At 39.6% G+C, this 18,741-nt stretch overlaps 5 protein-coding genes across 8 annotated transcripts; 1 reads left to right on the top strand and 4 right to left on the bottom strand.

The window, feature by feature from the left end:
* Positions 1-253: 253 nt before the first annotated feature.
* On the bottom strand, positions 254-2,735 carry LOC122021552. Its single transcript, XM_042579673.1, has 3 exons — positions 2,229-2,735; positions 697-885; positions 254-604 (listed from the first exon to the last, which is right to left on the bottom strand). The coding sequence occupies exons 1-3, from the start codon at positions 2,548-2,550 to the stop codon at positions 483-485; spliced, it is 633 nt and encodes a 210-aa protein (XP_042435607.1). The 5' UTR covers positions 2,551-2,735; the 3' UTR covers positions 254-482.
* Positions 2,736-3,027: 292 nt separating this feature from the next.
* Positions 3,028-4,342, bottom strand: LOC122020641. 3 transcript variants are annotated; one of them, XM_042578646.1, is made up of 3 exons: positions 4,165-4,342; positions 4,022-4,064; positions 3,028-3,917 (listed from the first exon to the last, which is right to left on the bottom strand). In XM_042578646.1, the coding sequence occupies exon 3, from the start codon at positions 3,847-3,849 to the stop codon at positions 3,229-3,231; it is 621 nt and encodes a 206-aa protein (XP_042434580.1). In that variant the 5' UTR covers positions 3,850-3,917; positions 4,022-4,064; positions 4,165-4,342; the 3' UTR covers positions 3,028-3,228. The 3 variants fall into 3 exon arrangements, with proteins under 3 accessions (XP_042434580.1, XP_042434582.1, XP_042434581.1); XM_042578648.1 differs by having other exon boundaries at positions 4,022-4,029; positions 4,226-4,310; XM_042578647.1 differs by lacking the exon at positions 4,022-4,064 and having other exon boundaries at positions 4,165-4,323.
* Positions 4,343-5,899: 1,557 nt separating this feature from the next.
* LOC122020555 (3-oxoacyl-[acyl-carrier-protein] synthase, mitochondrial-like) lies at positions 5,900-10,623 on the bottom strand. 2 transcript variants are annotated; one of them, XM_042578531.1, is made up of 14 exons: positions 10,468-10,623; positions 10,156-10,385; positions 9,959-10,066; positions 9,820-9,891; positions 9,566-9,652; positions 9,296-9,447; positions 7,955-8,035; positions 7,803-7,836; positions 7,212-7,278; positions 7,041-7,117; positions 6,705-6,765; positions 6,524-6,606; positions 6,379-6,450; positions 5,900-6,304 (listed from the first exon to the last, which is right to left on the bottom strand). In XM_042578531.1, exons 1-14 carry the CDS (start codon positions 10,574-10,576, stop codon positions 6,140-6,142), a joined length of 1,398 nt encoding a protein of 465 aa, XP_042434465.1. In that variant the 5' UTR covers positions 10,577-10,623; the 3' UTR covers positions 5,900-6,139. The 2 variants fall into 2 exon arrangements, with proteins under 2 accessions (XP_042434465.1, XP_042434466.1); XM_042578532.1 differs by lacking the exon at positions 10,468-10,623 and having other exon boundaries at positions 9,997-10,066; positions 10,156-10,344.
* A 1,170-nt stretch (positions 10,624-11,793) lies between these two features.
* Positions 11,794-16,141, bottom strand: LOC122018926 (70 kDa peptidyl-prolyl isomerase-like). The gene is made up of 12 exons (XM_042576400.1): positions 15,871-16,141; positions 15,657-15,743; positions 14,425-14,685; positions 14,267-14,341; positions 14,108-14,188; positions 13,816-14,010; positions 13,641-13,730; positions 13,385-13,560; positions 12,707-12,829; positions 12,476-12,622; positions 12,266-12,393; positions 11,794-12,173 (listed from the first exon to the last, which is right to left on the bottom strand). Exons 1-12 carry the CDS (start codon positions 16,058-16,060, stop codon positions 12,071-12,073), a joined length of 1,656 nt encoding a protein of 551 aa, XP_042432334.1. The 5' UTR covers positions 16,061-16,141; the 3' UTR covers positions 11,794-12,070.
* A 1,156-nt stretch (positions 16,142-17,297) lies between these two features.
* Positions 17,298-18,305, top strand: LOC122018927. Its single transcript, XM_042576402.1, has one exon. The coding sequence runs from the start codon at positions 17,345-17,347 to the stop codon at positions 18,290-18,292; it is 948 nt and encodes a 315-aa protein (XP_042432336.1). The 5' UTR covers positions 17,298-17,344; the 3' UTR covers positions 18,293-18,305.
* Positions 18,306-18,741: the final 436 nt, after the last annotated feature.

The raw sequence follows: 18,741 nt of genomic DNA, 5'->3' as shown, positions 1-18,741 counted from the left end.
GTTTTCTAAAGAAATCCATAGAATTTCAAAATTGGCAGAATTTAAAAACTACAAAAATCTTCACCCTACCGCAATTATTAGTTTAGGTTTCTCCGATAAATAATAATACAGTTAATATGTTCCTTCTTTTTTTAGGTTTATAAATAAAAAGAAAAGAGACATTTACTGTATTTTGTGAACCTTCTTACAAATTGCAGACTTCAAAACCTATAACATAGCGCACTCTCATGCTACTCAGAATAACACCAGCAAGTAAGATGAAATAGCCAAGCAGCTCAATAGTGGTTAAGGCTTCTTCAAGAATCATACATGTATGTTTTTTGTTGTTGTTGTTATTATTACATGAACAAAAGATTCAACAATTTTACAGCATTTGGAGAGCATGCTACTGTAAATCTACTCCTAGTTGGAAAACAAGTCCGTGGCTCTGTTGAAAGATGTTTCAGTCTTCATCTCACAACAGAAGTTGGCAGGGAGCAATGTTATCTGACTCTTTTGCATGGAAATTCAGGTACCAAGTCGTGTTGCCTCGAACGCTTTCCATGTCCATTGACGCACCCAAAAGAGACGACTGTAAGGGGCTTGAAGAGTTCATGCTTTATGCCTGCACGATGAGATTCCATGGCTGTAGCTTTTGAAGGGTTACAGAGGGACGTATCTCTGTTTGGTAAAGGACTATGAGAAAGAGATGCATGCCTGATGAGCAATCAACGATCTTCTGGCAGTCGTCTTCCAGCTTCAGCTTTCTCTTGATGCAGAGGCTGTCAGTTTCATCAAGATCTCCTTCCCGACCTCTGATAAAGCTTGATTTGTCCTGATTAAACTTGTTCTTTTTATGTGGAGTTTCGTCTTCTAGTGTCATTTTCCTCTTGAAACAAAGGTGATCTTTCTCGACAGAAAAGGAGAAAAACGCATCATGAAGTCTTTGAACAAATTTTCAGAAGAATGGAAAGAAATTGAACGTCCATATTAACCAGCCAAGTTGCAGATTAAGATGCACCTAAAATAAGCTTACAAGCTAATCAAAATTAAGAACTGAAAATTAAATAATTTGGTAACTTTCTCTTCAAACTGCAAGAACAATTTGTTATATGAAACTAAGCTCACCGTCAATTTAGGGCTTGTTTACAATTCAAACCAAGAACTAAACAGAAATCTTAAATGTTTCAAAAAGTTCAAGGATTGTTTACTAGTAAATAAATAGGATGAAAGAAACAAGAGATGTAGAGCAAGTATTTTCTTGTTTAAAATACAATTAATTGCTCTATTTTCTCTACTTACCCCTGGAAATAGGTCATGGTTCTTATAACTTGATTACCATTAACCATCTGAATGTGTTATGTTTTAAACCAGCTGACAATTAACTGTATGAAAATAGCTTTTAAAGTCTACTAAAAGGAGAGAAAATTATAAAGGGCAAAGAAAAAGTAGAAAGTCTAGTAAAGAAAGAAGCCTTGTACCAGATCAGATAATGAGATGTTGGGAAAAACAAATAGCTGCAGATGACTAAAAGAACAAAAGATGTAACAAATTTAATTGATAGAGGAGGCAATCAGTAGATCCATTTTCAGCAATTGGGGCATATAGGGTGACAGCTTTTAACAAGACAATTGTACTTCAGCAATGCATATATTGAAGTCTATGTGCCACTTGTAGTGGAAATCCGATGAACTCTTAGAGAACCAAATCCCAAGTCCTCTAATAGACTGAGGAAATGAGTTTCCTTTTGCATCCTCTATTGCAATACCATGAAACACCAGCACAGGTTTATGCTGGTCATCAAAAATGCAAATAGAAGAAGTTCCAAAATAGTAATTTTTAACACTCCTCTGATGTCTAGATGCAGCTAAGGTCAAGTATCATTTTGTTTATCGCTATTGCAATATAATGAAACACCGGCTTAAGATTATCAAAAATGAAATAGCAGAAGAAACCTGATCAAACAGCATATAGTTCGAGGAAGTTCAGGAAAAGAAACCATTTTTTCTTTACATTTCTCTGGGCTAGGTTTTGTTTATGTCAAGTACGATCATAGCAAGGAAAATTTTCTTGTTGTAGTATGGTTTGGATCCAAAAGAAGATTAACACTAAAAATTTTAAGAATGTTGCTTGATCTTGATTAGTATTACAGACAGTATGATTCAAATAAATTAAACCCAGAATCGTCGATTTTCCTATCGTAGCTGACTAAAACCTAAGCAATCTTAACATCGCCGAAAGCCTCATACCTGGGACGATAGAGGGCTTTCCTTGGACGACGACGGGGTCGAGCTCGGAGGCCCCGTGAGGTAGCCCGCGACAGGCGAAGAAATCAAGGAGAGAACCCCAAGTGAGGGACGAAACAAAGTCGGGGCCGCGACTCACGAAATGTCCATTGAGCCTAACGGACGAGGGTTCCAGCCCCAGGGCACGGCCAACGGCGCCAAGGTCCACTCCTCCGTCGGTGGACACCGGGATCGCCGCGAGCTTACCACCGCCGGGGGAGTCGGCGGTGCGGACGAAGAACTTGCCGATCCTCCCGCAGGTTTCAGCGCCAGTCTCGATCGTCATGATGCGTAAGAGTGAGCTCGGGCGAGATCGAGATCGAGCAAGAAGCAGCGGCAGCTATCGGAGTGAGGAGTCGTCCTCCCGTGAAGTCTCTCGTCTTATCGTTACCGCCGTCTTCTCGCAGTCTCTGGAAGCGTCAAACACGATTCCTCTCTCTGAGTCTGCGGTCCTCTTCAAACCGGACCGCCGGTTGATAAATTGTTCGACCGTCCGGTTTTATATATTTTCGAATAAATTATTAAAATTAATTTTAACATAATAAATGTGTCGATTTATTCCACTTATTTATGTATCAATTTTCAGTAACAATGCTCCTCCGTGTTGGCCCTGGGACAAATTGACGGGGGCGTTGGGAAGAACGTATTCGCCTTTTGGCACCAATTTTCAGTAACAATGGCTTGACTTGTGAATCTGCCGGTTTTTCTGTTGAAGTAGTAGATGTTCATTTCTATTATGTTGGGACTCTGTTGAAATAATAGATAAGTAGATGACTGAAGGTGAGCTGAAAAGAAAAGTAGGACAACCACCAAGCTTACCAACTGCCACAAACAGTTACAGACAGTTTCAGATCATGTTCTGCCAGTATTCGTGTTCACCAAATCAAGAAAAGATTGTGTGATTCATGGCCGTCGTCTGTGACCAAATTGAGAGGATGACGCTAAACAAAATGGAATTTTTGGTTTAGAATAGGTCGAGGATTTCGAAGATGCGGCCGTTGCAGAGCGGGCAGCTTCCGCGATTCACCCACAGTTCACGGGAACACCGGCGGCAGAACGTGTGGCCGCAGGGGATGAAGGCGGCCGCCTTCGGCCGCGTCATGCAGATGCAGCACAGGTGGAGTACGCCGCCGGCGCCGACAATGTCCTCCGCCAGCCCGGGTTTTTCCTCCTCGTCCAAGAACGCCGCTAGCGCCGACATCGCCGCCGCCGAGGCGGTTTCCCTTCCGCTGCTCCATTGGTCTTCGGCCGTCTGCTCCAGAAGCACCATCAGGGAGACTCTCGCCGGTTGCCCTGTCGCTGGCGAGTCGACGGTGGGTCGGGAGGCGGAGCCTTCTCGGCCGTTGGCCGTGGCTTCGCCATCGCTGGGAATCCCCACCACCACCTCAATCTCGCTCCCTTCCCGCTCCTCACGCAGGACGTCGAGCAGCGTTCTCCTGCCGCTGGCGCCGGAAGAGGCCGCCCTCTTCTCCGGCACGTCTACATCATTTCTAATCTTGAGAAAATCCCCAAACTTGCAAGGCCTTCCCGCCATCGCGAGGTGCTCCGAGAGCGTCAGGCTTTGGCGGCGCTCCCTTCCTTCCATAATCCCAATACAAATACGATCTCTCTTGCTGCTGTCTTCTTCAAATCCTCAAATCCGTTGAAAGATCGCTGCAATCCAAAAAAATAAAATTCCACAAATTAGGAGATTCGCGATGGAGAACAAGCATCGATTCTTTTCTTCAAACCACAATTCAAGAGCAGAAAATTTCCACCTTTGCCACTAAAAGGAGGGAAAACACGCCATTAGAACAAGAACTACAAGCAATCAAAAAGCACGATGATTCAGGTCGAAAGGGAGGGGGAAAAAAGAAGAAAAAGAAAAGAACAGGAAAAAGGAAAAACGATTGAGGCTTACGAGATGAGAGGAAAACAGCGAGAGGAGAGAGAGATGGGATTGGCAACGTCGACGCTGGAACCTTGAATCTTGATCGCTTTGCTTGTGTAGTTGCCTTTCCAATGGCGATGCCGTGTGTTCCTTTTTCGCGCTAGACAAGGGACGAAGCACAGATGGAGCCCAAAAGTGGTCCTCGCTATGTATACAAAACCTATAAACATTATTAATAAGCATTGTAAGATTTGTCATCTGTGATAGATGATACAAAGAGTTTAACTAAATTTTAAATTAATTATAGATGTATACCTAACACTGACTTCCTATAATTGTTATTTTATGTTAATATTTGCCTTCTTGTTATATATACACACACTTGTTTAGTTTATTTAATAATATTATTATAATTAATTAATTTTTTAATTATATTATGTGATGCCTATTTAAATTTAACAATTAATTTATATTTTTAAATTTTTGTAACATTTCTTACCTATAGAAATCATCTGCTTTAAAAAATTTTCCCAACATATTCTACCAAAACTAGTTTGCTATGAAATTGCAGAACTAACTTGCAAACCAGCATGTCTCAGAGAATAAACAGTTCGTATCTTTTCCCCAACAAACAGTTCGTATCATGTTCAGGAAGAGAATCTAGTGGCAAGCTTAAAGGATGACGCTGCAATGACAATTAACTGATAAACTAAAAGAAGACTGTCACCTGGACTCCACCGAGGAGATCGACCTGATATTTGCCGTTCCTAAAGTCGACGATGAACCAACGACTAGAGGAAGAAGACTAGTTTTAGGGAGTCCCACGGAAAAAATCTAAAACGGAGATAGAGATCTTCGATTTTTTCGGAGATGAGACAAGTTTGGGATGGATATGAGAATACTATCCTCATGACCTATCTCCGAATTCATCCCGAATATTATTATTATTATTATTGTTATTAAATAATAATAAGATTTTTTAAAAAAATATTAATAATAGTATTATTAATATTAAAAATTTTGAAAATATTAATATTATTATTATTATTATTATTGATATTAATATTAATATTATCATTAATAATGATGATAAAATAATAATAATAATATAAATTAAATTTGAGGATAGGACGGAGATGGAGATTTGATCCCCGTGGATAGGTTCAAGGGATCCCTGAACTCAAAAAAAAAAAAAAAAAAAAAAAAAAAAAAAAAAAACCTTAAGCGCCCAGGTTTGGGATAAACCTGGTTGCTATCCTTTCTGGTTCCTGATTGATAACAGATATCTTCGTAATAAATGAAGTGATTGACCTATCTTGGAAACTGTTGAAGAATGAACAAGCAGGCTTTGAGAACTACATATTTCAACAACATACACAGAATAAAACAGGAAGGATGACAGTTACATGCCTCACAATTAAACAAGGATGTCCCCTGTTGTAGCATGCACTCTCTCAGAATGGGCCAATCAATGATAATCTTGAGCTTACCTTCCTTCTCCAAACCTAAAGGATTCTTTTTGCGAAGGTGAGGATCAGCAGCATGCTAGTAGCTCTAAGCTCCATACTTGGGGTGATGTCCATGATCTGTTCAAATAATAACTAATGCAACATATACAAGGCATGCGAAAGGTTGTAGATGTCTTCAAGCAGAATAATCTTCCATGAGGTAAAGCATCTGCCAACAAACTCTCTGATGCTTATATCTTCTTTTGAAACAATGATACCACATTTATTTCTCTTGAAAACTAAAAGATCATCAGAAGTTAACAAGATGGATATGAAATTATTAAACCATTCCACTCGTTTGGTGTTGCAGATTACACAATCCACCATCTAAACCAAACAAACATGCCTGCTATGAGCAGAAAAATCAATATCTTGGAAACAAAATAAAACGATAGCAATTCTCCCTAAACAATAACCTACGTCAACCTATCACCCTCTAAGTGTAGAAATATTTCATAAGCACGAAAAGTATAGCCGGAAGTGAAAGCATCACTTGACTACGTCACGGAAGCAAACAACAGGGATGCATTGGTTCCTCCGAAGCCAAAAGAATTTGAAATTGCTGCTCTTATTTCCATCTTCTTTGGAGCACTCAAAGGAATATATTTATCATCAAAGAGTGGATCAGGCTTTAGAAGATTGAGCGTTGGTGGTGCTATTCCCTGAATTTAGCAAATGATTAATGAGCAAAAACTTTCATTGTGCAGTCCAAAAAAAAATTGTAAGATGGACCTACATGGTGAATAGCAAGAACGCTAAAGATAGCTTCTACAGACCCTGCTGCTCCAAGTAGATGGCCAGTAGCTCCCTGGAAATTTCTGGTTATTTAAGCATGTAATACTTTGATTATTTCAAAACTCTTGCAACTAAGGCGACACTACCTTTGTTGAGGAGAATGCTAACGCTCCTGATGTTGCATGGTCTAAGAATACTGATTTTATTGCATTAGCTTCAACTGCATCACCTGGTTTAGCAAAAAATAGTTTGTCCATTTATCAAGTATTAATAGCTACCTATTTGGAAATCAATATAAAAATGAATCAGAAATAGCTAGGTACGCACCAAGAGGTGTTGATGTAGCATGAGCATTTATATAATCTACTTGATTTGGATGAAGCCCAGACTGCTCAAAGGAAAATTCATCATGAAATGGACATCTATATATACAAACATATATGTAGTATCAATTGATTATTGATGGTTCTCCACAAAAACAAGTGTGCAATTGTTTCTCTAAAGAAGCATTCTTAAATAAGCAAAGGCAAAGAGGGGCTGCTATCATCAGCTAATAACAAGATAAATGCAATGAATTTGGCATTATTAACATTTTTTCCCCACAAATGCTAACTATTGACAAGTTGCGATAAAGCAAAGTGCAAATAAGCTTCCGAGACAAACCTGTTCAAGTGCACGTGTCATAGCTAAAATTGCACCTTTTCCATCATTGTGTGGCTGAGTTATGTGATAAGCATCGCCTGCAGAAATAACAGCGCATTCCACGTTCTTTAGCAATGGAGTGGACAATGGAGTGGACATGACTGCAAGAACCAGTCAAGAAAGAAAATAAACCTGACATTCCATAGCCTCGAACTTCTGCATAAATTTTTGCTCCACGTTCTTTAGCATGATTTAACTCCTGAAAGAACAAGGCAGGTGTGTAAGATCATAAAGAGACTTGAATCACTTGATAGCAACAGCAAAACTGACCATTGAAATATCAAGAACTAGCATAACCAATTAAAGATAGTAAAAAAGGACCTTCTCGGTCCTTTTTCTGAATCAGGAAAAACATTGTTTGAACAATTGAGCGTAACTGAGCATTGTAAACTACAAATCTTACAGGTAAGACATACTTGTCAACCAAGGAATCACCATTTGATACAAAGAGAAAAGAAAAAATGAACAAGATGAATATTTGGATAATCTCAAGCTAACAAACGGTTATGTGAACACCCACATAAAGTGAAAAAAAATATTTGTTCTTCATCCTGCTAAACAACTAATATACTTTGGCATGTCCCATGAGAAGCTAATGTTAATATATAATGCAAGATATGATACAAACTATGAAATATAGAGATAATTTGCAAATTATGAAAGATAAGATAAACAGCAAAACTAGAGAGAAGTAGGCTTAAGTTGACAAGGGGAAAGACTCACCTCCAATACCATGACACCACATCCCTCACCTATCCTGTAAATTTGATGTGTCCGATATACCACAATGAGATCAAAGTTAGATATAAAGGAAAAGTAGCAAAGATATAATGGGAAAAAAAATGAAGTAGGGAGGTGCAGGAATCATGCCATACACAAATCCATCTCTATCACAATCAAATGGTCGAGAAGACTCCTGAGGTAGAGAATTATACTTCGAAGCCAGTGCTCTTGACCTATCAATTAACATGGTCAATGATCCTTCACTTCTTATTTGACATGGTAGGACATTCCGACCACATGAAAAGAGAAGCAAATGCAATATATTGGTGGTTAGGAATTGAAGGAGCTAAGAGAAAAACTTATTGAATTATTAACAAAGTTTTAAGAATACTCATCACTAAGGTTGAGTTAGATACACAGGAATCACTGCTGGAATGGAATGGTTCATTTTGAATCCAAACGGTTTTATTGTTTGGTTCATAATTATTAAGTCGGAATCAAAGCAATAATTCCCTCAAGAATGAGAATCGACATTTTGAATCCAACGACCAATATTTACTCATTCCAGTTCAACCCATGCCCTCCTTGCGTACTTCCCTCACAATCGCAGTTGGATGTCACAACGCACTCCTAGTGTACTTCCCCCATGGTCTCTGTCAGCCAACACAAAACCCTCCCCATGCATTTCTTCATCTCTTCCTCCTTCCACTTGGAGATCGAAAACCACCCATCAAGTCCTCCCACCACAAACAAACCATCATCCACCACCACACTATCAGTAGCAAGAAGACTATTCTGATCTTCCCCTCCTCGATTCAAGATTACCATCACTTTGTCCCGTCTAGCCACCGCACCGAGGAGATCTTTTCCTAACCTGTCATCCTCAGAGACACATCCTCTAACCCCCACAAGCTCAGCTTCTGCTGCCTTAGCTCCACCCCCACCAAATTGCTCCTCCTCCAACTACCATGGCTACGGAAGTGGAAATGGCAAAATTGCTTCCCCATCTCACCTCAAGAAAAAAACAAATTGACAACAATCCCAAAACCTACATCTTACAGTTTAAGAATGTGCTATGATCGATGCACTTCTTCAATGACCTCAGCAGCCAAGAGGTCTCAAAGGCGATCAACTTCTCTTAAACTGTGGATAATTTTTTTTTTTTAATTTCATTTCATAGTCCAACCAAACATAGGAATGAATTTAATATTCCATCTCTAATTCATTCCATTATCATTCTCATTCACATTCCAATTTCATTCCATTCCATTCATACTTAGCAAACAAAGTCATGCTTCAAAAACCACTTTTCAGAATAGAATACTCAAAAATGTAAATAAAAAAAAATAGTAATCCCCTGCTAAATGAACAGAATCAAAATGCTCAGTTCTGATCCTTGAAAAAGAAGATTAAAAATTAGTTTGCACAAGAATGGTGAACATCACAAAACTATATTAGACACAAGAAATTATCAGCTGAATTTTAAATTTCACCTACAAAATCCAGCAATGGATAAAGCATCAATACTAGACTCAGTTCCTCCTGCTACCATAACATCTGCATCTCCAAATTGAATCATCCTTGTAGCATCGCCAATGGAATGAGCCCCAGTTGCACAAGCTGTCACAGCAGCATGATTTGGGCCCTGCAAAAGGGATTAACAACTTGTCCAACATAAGTTACAAGTGTAACTAATAATTTGGATAAATTAGCTTTCAAAGAATTATATCCACGTATTGAAATAACTGAACGAGCTCATGTACCTGGAATCCATATTTCATACTGACATGACCAGATGCCATGTTGATCAATATTTTAGGGATGAAAAATGGACTAAGCCTCCGTAGACGCTGTTTTCAAAAAGTAGGTCATGTCATTTTAAAACTCAATCACCAGGTCTACCATATACTATCATGTATTCATTTGTGATTAACATCATCTTACGAAGAAATAGCATTCCAAATAATGAAATCGAGTGCAATCATTATGGAAAACTAGCAATAATCTTACAAAAGACCTTCTCGCATATCATCTGAGCTGCATCTAAAATGTCAGGCATGCTGCCTATCCCACCGCCAATGGAAACACCCTAGTGTGCCAGGATTAGGTGATAGTTATGTAGCAGAATCTTTACAAATTTCAATAGAATTGCGTACCGTTCTTTCCTTTTTTCCAGATTCAGCTGGCAACCAACCTGCATCTCTGAGGGCCTCATCGGTTGAGCAGAGGGCATAAGCAATGAATTTTGATATGGCTCTATGGTCCTGTAAAAATAGACACAAGAACACGCTAAAAACCAATATATAAAAAATCATCAGTACCAATCTTAACCGTTCTGACAGTTTTTTTTTACCTTGGACTGCAACCACGGTTGTTCATCGAATTGCCCTTGTCCATTTCCACAGGGCACGATTGCCGCCACCTTCGACGTCAGCTGCTCGTAAGTGTGCATCATTGTGGCCTCGTCAAAGCTGTCCATCCTGAGGTCCGCAGGCGAAAGCGCACGGATGCCGCATTGTCCCTCCACCAGTCGGCGCCACGTCGTCTCAATGCCGCATCCGAGGGGTGTGATCATTCCCAGACCTAATCAAGGGGCGAAGTCACGGCTGGAGAGCAGACAATGGGAACGGGACGGGGAGGACGAGGGAGAAAACGAGTAGCTCACCGGTGACGACAACGCGGCGGCGAGAAGCGTAAGGCGGTGGATCGAATGTCCTGGCCGAGAAGAAGCGGCACCCGATCGGACGGCGGGCGATGCGGCGAAGGGAGTCCATGTGCGCTATCTCCAAAGACAACGAGGGTTTTAAGCTGCGTGAGGTGTGATAAGCATTCGAGACTTCTAGTCATCTCTCTTTCTCCGACTCATCGGATGCGGATACAGAAGAAAGGAATCCGCCTCTATTTCTCCGACTTATCGGATGCGGGCTAATGGAGAAAGAACCCATTTCTTTCACAAATTCCACTCTTCCTTATCAGCAAATTTAATGATAAAAATATCATGTGACTTTTGCCAATGATGGTTGAGGGTCACAGTCGATTATGGTGGCGGCTCCCTCACCGGCGGCAGGCGATCAGCGTTAGCTAAAGTATATTTGATATATTAGATTAGAATTATATTATAATTAAATTATATAGTATTAGCTTTATATTCCAAATTATATAGTATTAGCTTTATATTCCAAATTACTAAAATTGATTATCTTTTTAATCCAAATTAATTACATTATAAATTATATTATATGATAAGTTTAAAATTATATCAAACATAATAATCAATCTAATATAATTAGAATTCCATTACAAGGTTATACTAATCAAAATAATTAATCTTGTAACATAATCCTCAAAATTATACTTGGAAAAATAATCAGTCTTGTTGTAATATAAAGATATACTAAATAAAATAATCAGTTTTATAATATAATATAATCTAAGATTAATTACCCCTCACCAAAAGTAGCCATAACCCACATAATCATATATAAAGAACTAAAAAAAAATATTCGAAAAGTGAAAAAGAATTATTTTCTACCTCTAAAAGTAAAAGTTTCAAATCCATGGGTTATCCAAATTTTTCCAGTTCTAAAACGAATAATGAATAAATTTGAAAAAATAAACCCAATTTATTTATTTGAATTCAAAAAGATGAAAATATATGAACCAAATGAAAATGCAAAAAATAATAATAAGATTATTCCTGAATCGACCATGCAAATTCAATCTATGAATTGGACAAATTTTTTATTCATAGAAAATGAAATGAAAGATCTTACTGATAAGACAATCATAATCAGGAATCAAATAGAAGAAATCGCAAAAGAAAAGAAAAAAAAAGTTCCAGCCTATGATGATAAAAGACCAACTTATAATCGCCTAGTAAATGAGAAGATACAATAAATAAACAGATAAAAATATGCTTAATGGTTCAATCTACATAATTAAGCTGCCTCTGCAACAGACTGCAATAAACAAGATGCAAAAGTACTTCGAATTGAAAAGCAACTGAATCTCATTATGAACCATCAAGATATTTAAGTGTCTTTCAAGAGTAGAGCTATTAATACCATTCAGGTACATAAAAGTTCATCACATCAACTTAAAAGACTCCTAATGACAGAACAACCGACAAAGAAGATTAAGGTTGCCATTGATAACATCTTAAAAGCTCTTTAGTTTCCAACAGCGTGTATCACCACCAAAAAGAGATGGGCGTAAATTAGTTGGCATTTGAGGACAATTGCTGGTGGTGGGTCAGCTTCCGATTACACCTATTTGCTCATTTTGGCGAATATGTTGCCGTAAAACTTGGCTTCCTTCTTGTTATATTCTCTAACCTTCTCCTTCAAAGCTTTGTACTCAATTTTCACATCCCTATGATGGCAAACCATCAGCGAGTCTGGTACTGATAATGACCATTTAACACTGATTAATAAAATCAGAAAGAGAAATGCATGGATACTGACCTGTTCTCAGGATCAATTTCAAGTGCCTTCTTGATGTCCAACTCTGCAAGATCTAAATCAGCAAGCTGAATATAAGCTTGGGCCCTCCTATACAGGGCTTTAACATTTCTGCTTTCCAATTCCAGGACCTAGTATGTGAATATTTCTGCGTTTAGTAAAATATAAAACAGTGAATAAGACAATGAGTTAGCAATGTAGTTATCTGAATACCTTAGTACAAAGCTTTTCTGCCTCTTTGTAGTTTTTGAGCTTCAATTTACATGCTGCATTATTGAGATTGCATGCTGCTTTTAATGCTCTAGATTGTTTCTTTTCATCATCACTGAATGAGCTATCATGCTCAACAAACTTTTCGCCCTGTCCACCAAGAAAGTAAGAGCAAGGGTGAAACTTGTGAGTAAATAGGGACAGGGAATGAAGAAAAAGTTGTCGTATGAAGACCTTTTCATATCTCTTGGAAGCTCTAGCATATTTTCCCAATTTGAAGAGTGCATTTCCCTCTTCTTTTTTCTTAGCAGCTGCTTCAATCTTCTCTTCAGTGTTCATGTCCCATGACTCTTTCTCCTGAAGATTAATATGGAGTGAGATTTTTTAAAGATTCTCCCCATGATAAAATAACCAAAGAGCAATGGCAATCAGGACTATTCATATTGTAAATTTTTGACACCATGTTCGCTGTCTCATCAACTTAATTTAGCCTAAATAATAGAACTATTCAAGAAAGTGCAAGTCAAATATCAATGGGATTTGCATGTATAGTTAAATAACGAAAATAACAAAACCAATAATCTACCAGAATAATTGGAAGCTATGTTATGTGCTTCAAAATTATGATTCAAAAAATTATCTCGAAGGCTTATATTGTAGAACATGAAAATAAGACAAAACAAATTAGGTAACAGAGTAATTGAAGTTATATGTGCTTCTGAACTATGATTTGGTACCAGCTATCTCAAAAATCTTATATTGTTAGGAAAGAACTGAATTTGAACATCTTATGTATAACAAAGTTCTCAACTCCAAGAAGTAAAATGAAATGCCCACATGTATAACATAGTTCTCAACTCCAAGAAATAAAACGAGATGCCCACATATATGTGGTTGAGAAGCTATAACTACCTTCACAAACGATACAAGCTCGACCTCATAAATAACAGTGGAGTTAGGAGGAACAACGGCGAGGTCCTGCTTTGACTCAGTGGACAAGAATGCATACTCAGGTGGTATAGTTACCAAAGCGATTTCTCCCTTCTTCATAGTTGCCACTGCTAGGTCAAGACCCTCGATAACTTGCTCTGTCATGAGGAAATATCAGTCAACAATTCAAGTGAGCATGATGCTGAAGAAAAATGAAAAGTTAAAGTGCAAATGACACCTTCATCGGTCTTGAATTCAAATGGTTCCTCTTCATCATAACCCTTCTTCACAAAAACTGTCCCATCTTGTAGTTTTCCAATAAATTTCACTGTAAATGATGAAATAAAAATTGAAGAGATTTACATGTGATCAAGAGCTATGTGCACTAAGCATCATGACTTCAGGGTTGTAACCTGTTGCGACTGCTCCTTCCTTTGGTCGATCATAACCTTCTCCTTCTTTAAGAATCTTCTTAATTATCTTTTGATCGTCCCCTATCTCTGTAACTGTCTTCCAAGAAACCAACTCAAGCTCCACAAAGAGACTTGAATTTGGTGGCACAGCTCCATCAGTACCAGAACTTGGTCTGCCCTTCTCACCAAATGCATCTGTGCTCCAAGACATTATTCAAAATGATAAAATTTGTGCATGACAATGTATTAAAACTGTTGTATGAATGTCCTAAAACATTTCAGTCTAACTTACATTGTGGTCTCACTGTGAGAAGCACCTCTTCGGCCTTCTTCATCGTCTTTACAGCTTTAGATAATGCAGGACAAAAGAAACCTGGTCCAGGCAACATGTTTGACTTAGAAATAAAAAAGCAGCATTTGAATAGGACTAATCAAACAGTGTTATACAAACCATCTTTAACAGTAAACTCTACTCCCTCTGACTTTGAGATCACAGTCCCGTCCTCAAGGCGTGCTTCATATTTGACTAAATAGAGAATATTTTCACCTTTAGATCTTGAAAGCACACAAAATGAAAACTATTGAGAATCAAAATAAAAGTGAATGTACCAAGCACTTCGTCCAGATCTTTGGGATTCTCCCATTTTTCTCCTGCCTTCAGGATTTTCTTGATTATACCGCCATCTTTGCATATATCTTTAACGCTAGACCATGACAGCAGCTCAACATCAAATTGAAGAATGGCATTGGGTGGGATAGTTGGAGGAGAACCAGATTCTCCATAAGCCAGTTCTGGAGGTATGGTGAAGATGGCATTTTCACCCTTCTTCATAGTTTTTATACCTTGATCCCATCCCTTGATGACTTGGCCTACAAGATCATAAAATAAATGGAAATTAGCACAATTACTTTCTTACTGAATTTGAGATTAGAAGTAACTTGGATGTGGAGAACTAAGTATATCTAAGGAGAGTGCAAATGGCAGACTTGATTGAACAGCCATATATTCTAAAAGCATAAGCTTTCAAGAAAAAGCTTAAACCATAATTATTTATTCTTAAAACTCCCTGTTCCAAGTTCAGCATGCAGCATAAATGTAATTGGAAATGTGCTCTTTGTTTTTTAAGTTGGCATTACCAACATGTGAAAAAGGACCTCTTGCTCTTTAAATCATTTTGTAAAATTATCAGTATCCTAAAAGTTTAACCTTTTAAGAAAGGGATCTAACTATATTTGCATATTGCTAAATCGTGGCCAAACCAAAACATTTAAATAGCAAAATCTACAGAGTATAGATGTACATATCCACAGATGTAACAAATACATACATTTTTTTTAGATAAATGAATTTGGGAGCAAGCCCACATTTTGGTGAAGGCTGGTTTTGAATCCAGGACCTGAACAACGACTTAGCTGACCCCAAATAGTTGAGACAACCACAACTTGATGAGCATGGTGGCGACCTTGGCAAAGCAAAGCTTCCAAGGCCTTTAATAACTTCATAATCTGGAACCTTATACAATAATTCTTTCCTAGAAAGTGGAAGTGCAAGGATTCAAGACAGTAAAACACAACGCAAAAGAAAGAATACCAGCAGGATTGCTTTGATAAAGGAACCATTCCTTAGCTAAGAAATAGTGTGATAGCAAACATCTACAGCTAGTTCATAATCAAGTTAGCTTTTGAAGATCAGTAGTTAGCCATTTCATCATACTGAAGGTTGTGTTTAGTTGCAAAGCACAACATGTAAGTGTCATACTAACCGCATTATTCTGCAGTAAAACCAAACAAGCAAACCATTAGAGACGTACAGAAGCGGATCTAGTAAGTAAAATATCCACCTTGACCAAGCTTGAACTTGAACGGCGTCCCGCGATCACGGCTTGAATCGAACTTCGTGCCATCAAGAAGAGTTCCGGTGTAGTGCACTGCGAACCAAACACCCAAGATATAATTTTTCCCCCTCTTTAAATAAATTCATCATGATCCAATTTTTTTCGCGTTTTCTCAAAAAAACAGAAGGCCGCAGGAAAAGTTCTACAATCAAGTGTATACCTTCAACCTCATCTCCTACTTCGGGAGTCTCCCACCCATCTCCCTTCTTCACGAGTTTCTTCTTGAGCCCCTGCTTCCCGATCTCTTTCTCCTCGCCCACGTCGAGCGTCGGGCTCTCGTCATCGGGGAGGTCCATCATACCATCGTCCGGAATCTCCTCGTCGACAGGGAGATCGAAGTCCTCGTCCATGAGAGCGGCGGCGGCTAGGCGTCGAAATTAGGGCAACGGGGTTGGTCTCGAGCAGCGTGCAAGTGTCTGAGAAAGGGAAATGCAGTGAAATAGCAAAAGAAGCAGGTTTCTAGAGAGTTCTAAAGAGCAACACGAGCTGAGTGAGCAGAGGGAATGGATTATGGATATGGTGGGGCATTGGTCCTTTTTTGGACCCCGGTCCAATAAGCATGACAACCCGATTTATCCCACTTCACCGGCCCAATATTAATTAATTAAAAAATACCCATTTCAATTTTAAAACTATTTCTCTAAAATTTTTAAGCTCTTAAACTGAAAAATATATAAAATTTAAGACCCAACAAATCCGTTAATGTTAAATTATCCCAATTTAAGTTTCTATGATTTTTTTTTAAATAAAATAATAATATTTTGGACCGCGAGTGTTGTGATTTCTTAGACTACATTTGATAGAGTGTAATCTACCTTTTAATATAATTAGGATTACATTACAAGGTTAATTATTTTATTTATTTTAATTTTAAATTTGTAATGTAATGTAATCTCGATTACAAAAGTTAATGAAGTTTTGTAATCTAAATTACAAAATAACTATTATGTAATCCAATTACATTACGAGGTCACTGTTTAACCAAAATTTGAATGTCGAATATACCCCTAGTCAGCCGCCCATCACCGGTCGCCGACAGCTGTCGGTCACCTGTCACTAGCCGCTGTCGTTGGCGACCATCGTCGCCGACCGATCGTCACTAGTCACCAAACGCAAGCACAGCGACCGTCTATAGAAGTCGCAAAATATTTTTATCATTTTATAATAATACGAATTACATTCTTTATAAAAAATTGATGGATATCAAATAAAAAAATATAATCCTCGTAATCAAAAATTACATATATTATATTACTAAATATAGTAATATAATAATAATATAATCAAAATTACATTACAAATTTAATTACATTACACCCAACTAAAAGTAGTCTTAAGTTATCCACCATAAGATAGTTTGGATGATAAAGAAATTTACAGTTTTGAAAATTCTCAAACTTCAGGGATGAAAATGCATCATGGTAGGATCTCCGTCGAATATACCAAATATATTATTATTGAAAAATTAAACCGGAAATGCGTACACACTTTTATACCCGTTTCAACACCCGTCGGGTCCCATGGAAGCTCACTCCCATCCTCACCGCACCTATTTAACACCCTCTCTGGTCTCTCCAGATTATCCAACCAAAGCGGGAAAAAGAGAGGACCGGTGATCGCTCACTTATCTTCACATGTCGGTGAGCGTACGGACAAAGAGGGTCACCGCCCCTTTCTGCAAGGAGTCGAGAGCGGGCCTCCGCTGCGCCGGTGAATCCAGCTGCGTCGGCGACTGCGGCGCCTCCACCTGCCTCTCCACTCAAGTCCACGCTTTCCTGGAGACTGCCGGCCGCCGTACCCCCTCCGTCGCCTCCAACGGTGACGGCAGCGAAGGCGATGCGACGGATCCAAACGAGAGCCTCGAAGAGGGCGGCGCCTCCGATGACCGCGATCGCGCCGCCATGAAGACCGTTCGCGATCTGATGTTCCCGGCCCTTGATCCGGACCCATTCCGCAGGCGATTGGCCACCGACGTGTCTCGTGCGGCGGAGGCGCTGGCTTGGCTGAGATCCGACGGTGGTGAATCCGCCTACCGGCAAGCGGTGATGGCGCGGCTGAGGGCCACGGGATACAATGCTGGGATCTGCAAGGCGCGGTGGGACGCCTCCGGCGGACTCGCAGCCGGCAGCTACGAGTTCATCGACGTGGTGGAGGCGGCGGAGAGAGCAGGGCAAGGGAAGGGAAGGAGGCACATCGTGGACTTGGACTTCGCGGCAGAGTTCGAGGTGGCGAGAGCGACTGAGGGATACAAGGCGGTGGTGGCGGCGCTGCCGCGGGTAGCGGTGGCGGGCGAGGAGTCGGTCCGCCGAGTGGTACGCGAAGTGGCGGACGCCGCCCGGAGGTCACTGCGGACGCAGGGGCTCCACGTTCCTCCATGGCGGAAGAGCCGATACATGCTCGCCAAGTGGCTCGGGCCCCAACGGCGGACGACGAGCACGATCCCCCTGGCCGCGCTACGAGGTGAATCCAAGTGCAGGGAATACAATAGGTTCCAAGCAGCACCGGCCCCCCGCGGCGGCGATGCCCACTACCGCGCCGTAGGCTTCTCGGCGGCGCCGCTGCCCACCGCCCGTACCCGCTAACAACGACGGACGCGGCGAATACCAAAAAGAGAGGAAAACAGAATTAAAAAACGTGTGCACCGCATAGAAAAAACATTTCTTTATCTTCTCCGGATAATATAATTTACTACAAACGAAAATTAAATAAATACTTTTCTTAATGCTGTAATGTCACGAAATAAAGATGGACCGTGTGCTGACGTGTCGTATAGGATGAGTCACAAACCCTGTTTACGTTGGTCCAAAAGCATGTGGGGGACTTGAGATGGACGTCGTGCCTCAACGCACTTCGCCATGTGTATATAATTATTAATTTTTTAAAAAAAATCAAATGAGTTATTAATTGATATATACATGATCATCACCATCAATGATTAATGAGTGAGGTTCAAATACTATTGGATCGAAAATTATCGGAAATGGGTATAGTTTTCTTAATTCCGATGGCGTATTTTATAAAATTATTTCAA

This window comes from Zingiber officinale, chromosome 9A, assembly GCF_018446385.1.
Source record: "Zingiber officinale cultivar Zhangliang chromosome 9A, Zo_v1.1, whole genome shotgun sequence".
Taxonomy (NCBI): Eukaryota; Viridiplantae; Streptophyta; class Magnoliopsida; order Zingiberales; family Zingiberaceae; genus Zingiber; species Zingiber officinale.
Note: the sequence above shows the minus strand (reverse complement) of the source record. Positions and strands in the feature narration are given on the sequence as shown.